General features: G+C 49.9%; 1 protein-coding gene across 1 annotated transcript; it reads right to left on the bottom strand.

The window, feature by feature from the left end:
• Window positions 1-548: 548 nt before the first annotated feature.
• LOC102750280 (lithostathine-like) lies at window positions 549-1910 on the bottom strand. The gene is made up of 3 exons (XM_081810457.1): window positions 1805-1910; window positions 911-1029; window positions 549-707 (listed from the first exon to the last, which is right to left on the bottom strand). Exons 1-3 carry the CDS (start codon window positions 1878-1880, stop codon window positions 564-566), a joined length of 339 nt encoding a protein of 112 aa, XP_081666583.1. The 5' UTR covers window positions 1881-1910; the 3' UTR covers window positions 549-563.
• Between the last annotated feature and the right edge of the window lie 70 nt (window positions 1911-1980).

A 1980-nucleotide genomic window follows, 5' to 3' on the forward strand; every position in this document is an offset into this window, starting at 1 on the left:
TCCTTGCATGAACCCCTCCCCAGCATCACCAAATTTGCTCTGCTCATCTAGATGCTTCCCTGGAGCCAGAGCTCTCCTCTGGGAAACTCTTCCCAGCTCCTTCCTCTTATTGGCAAATTCCAAACCAGTAATCACAAAGACCTACAGAACCACCCAGAGTAACATGTTACTGACTGAACAGCAATTAGTGGTGCATTTGTAATTACCACCTGAACCTCAAAGACAGTGTCTGTTCTATAGAGCAAAAATGGATCCTATCTTCACTTAGGATTCCCTCAGCACAATATGTGCAGACTCTGTGAAGCTCAGAGAACTGAATTACAAGGCCTCATGTACAAATTGTGTACAAGCATGACAGGAGGCAGATTAATTTCAGCTGGAGACAAGGGACTTCCACAAAACTCAGCTGGTGAGCCGCTACAGAGCCCTCCCTTTCCCCCTCATGTCCTCCTGGATCTCTGAGCTCCAGGGCTCTTTAAGGCATTTACTGGGCAGGCACAGGGGACAGGGAATGGGCTTGGGGGGGCAATAGCATCTTGAGAGATTATGAAGAGAAGATGAGTTCATACCTCTGTGGGGTCATGGAGCCCAATCCAGATATTTGAGTAGGTGTTCGCACTGTTCTTGACTAGGGAGGCCACAAAGTTTGCCTCAGACCCAGTGAGCACAGACACAAGGTGTCCTGAGGACCTCTTCTGGCAGGCCATCTGTGTGGGGAAGCGAGAGACTCAGGGGGAGTCTGAGACATCATTAGGGGGAGGGTAGGCAGAGGTAGGGGAGAAGGGGTATATATGCAAAAGATGTGGGTGCTCAGTCTTGCCCCCAAGAAATTCTGGAGAATGGAACTGACCCCCCTCAGGTCTCTTACGTACTTTCCCTTAAAACCCCTAACTGAAATCCAAGTACTCACATCTGCATCCATCCAGGATTTTGGTGTCATAAACAAGGCATAGCAGTGGGAGGCATAAGCCTTGGAGCCTTTGGGACAGCTGATCCGTGGAGCGGGCACATCCTTCTGGGAGTCTTCACCTAGGGTGGGAGGAAATAAAAGAGAAGGGAGAGGTAAATAGGAGAGTGGGGATCAGGGTAGGGAGGTGACCGAGGGGAATATGTATGAGGCCAGTGCTTGGGAAGTGATGGCAAAGTCCTGACTGCCTCTCCCCATTGCCAATGCTTTTAAGATTTTTTTTATGAACTTTTTTTTTTTTAAAGATTTTATTTATTTGACAGAGACACAGCGAGAGAGGGAACACAAGCAGGGGGAGTGGGAGAGAGAGAAGCAGGCTTCCCACGGAGCAGGGAGCCCGACGCAGGGCTCGATCCCAGGACCCTGGGATCATGACCTGAGCCGAAGGCAGATGCTTAACAACTGAGCCACCCAGGCGCCCCACTTCTAAGATTTCTTGATCTTGAACCAACCCCACTAAATGAGGAACCTTCTCTTTTCTTTTCATCCTTCCCCTTCAAAGTCCAACCCTTCCCCACTCTAGGTTGACCATTCTTGCACTGGGTCCTCATTTTCCTTCCCTGTATCTCATTACTGACCCTTCACGCTTTTCCTCTTTCACCTACCAACACAAATTAGAGTGCTGGGACAAAATGGAAATGACCTCCTTGCAGTGCTAGTGGACCACGGTGATGCTGGCCACCCCTAGTTACCCTGAAGGAAGGAGTAATGATGGACAAGTTATAGGCAGTTTCTTTGTGTGAGGATATGTGTCACCACTTTACCACGGGGGCCTTCCTCTTCTTCTTGGCCCTGAGCATTCACAAGGACCCAGTGCTAGGAACAGCAAAAGCTCACCTTGGACCCGAGCCAGGAACATCAGGCAGGAAAGCAGCATCCAGGACAGGCTGGGGAGGGCCATGGGAGGCAGCATCGTGTCTATGATCTGAGGAAGCAATCAGAGATCACTAAGGAAAGCATGATTGGAGAGAGGGCATGCAGAGATGCCACTCCTCTTCCTTGTCTTTCCATTG

Source organism: Leptonychotes weddellii, unplaced genomic scaffold (assembly GCF_054177405.1).
Source record: "Leptonychotes weddellii isolate Sample4059 unplaced genomic scaffold, ASM5417740v2 HiC_scaffold_26288, whole genome shotgun sequence".
Classification (NCBI taxonomy): domain Eukaryota; kingdom Metazoa; phylum Chordata; class Mammalia; order Carnivora; family Phocidae; genus Leptonychotes; species Leptonychotes weddellii.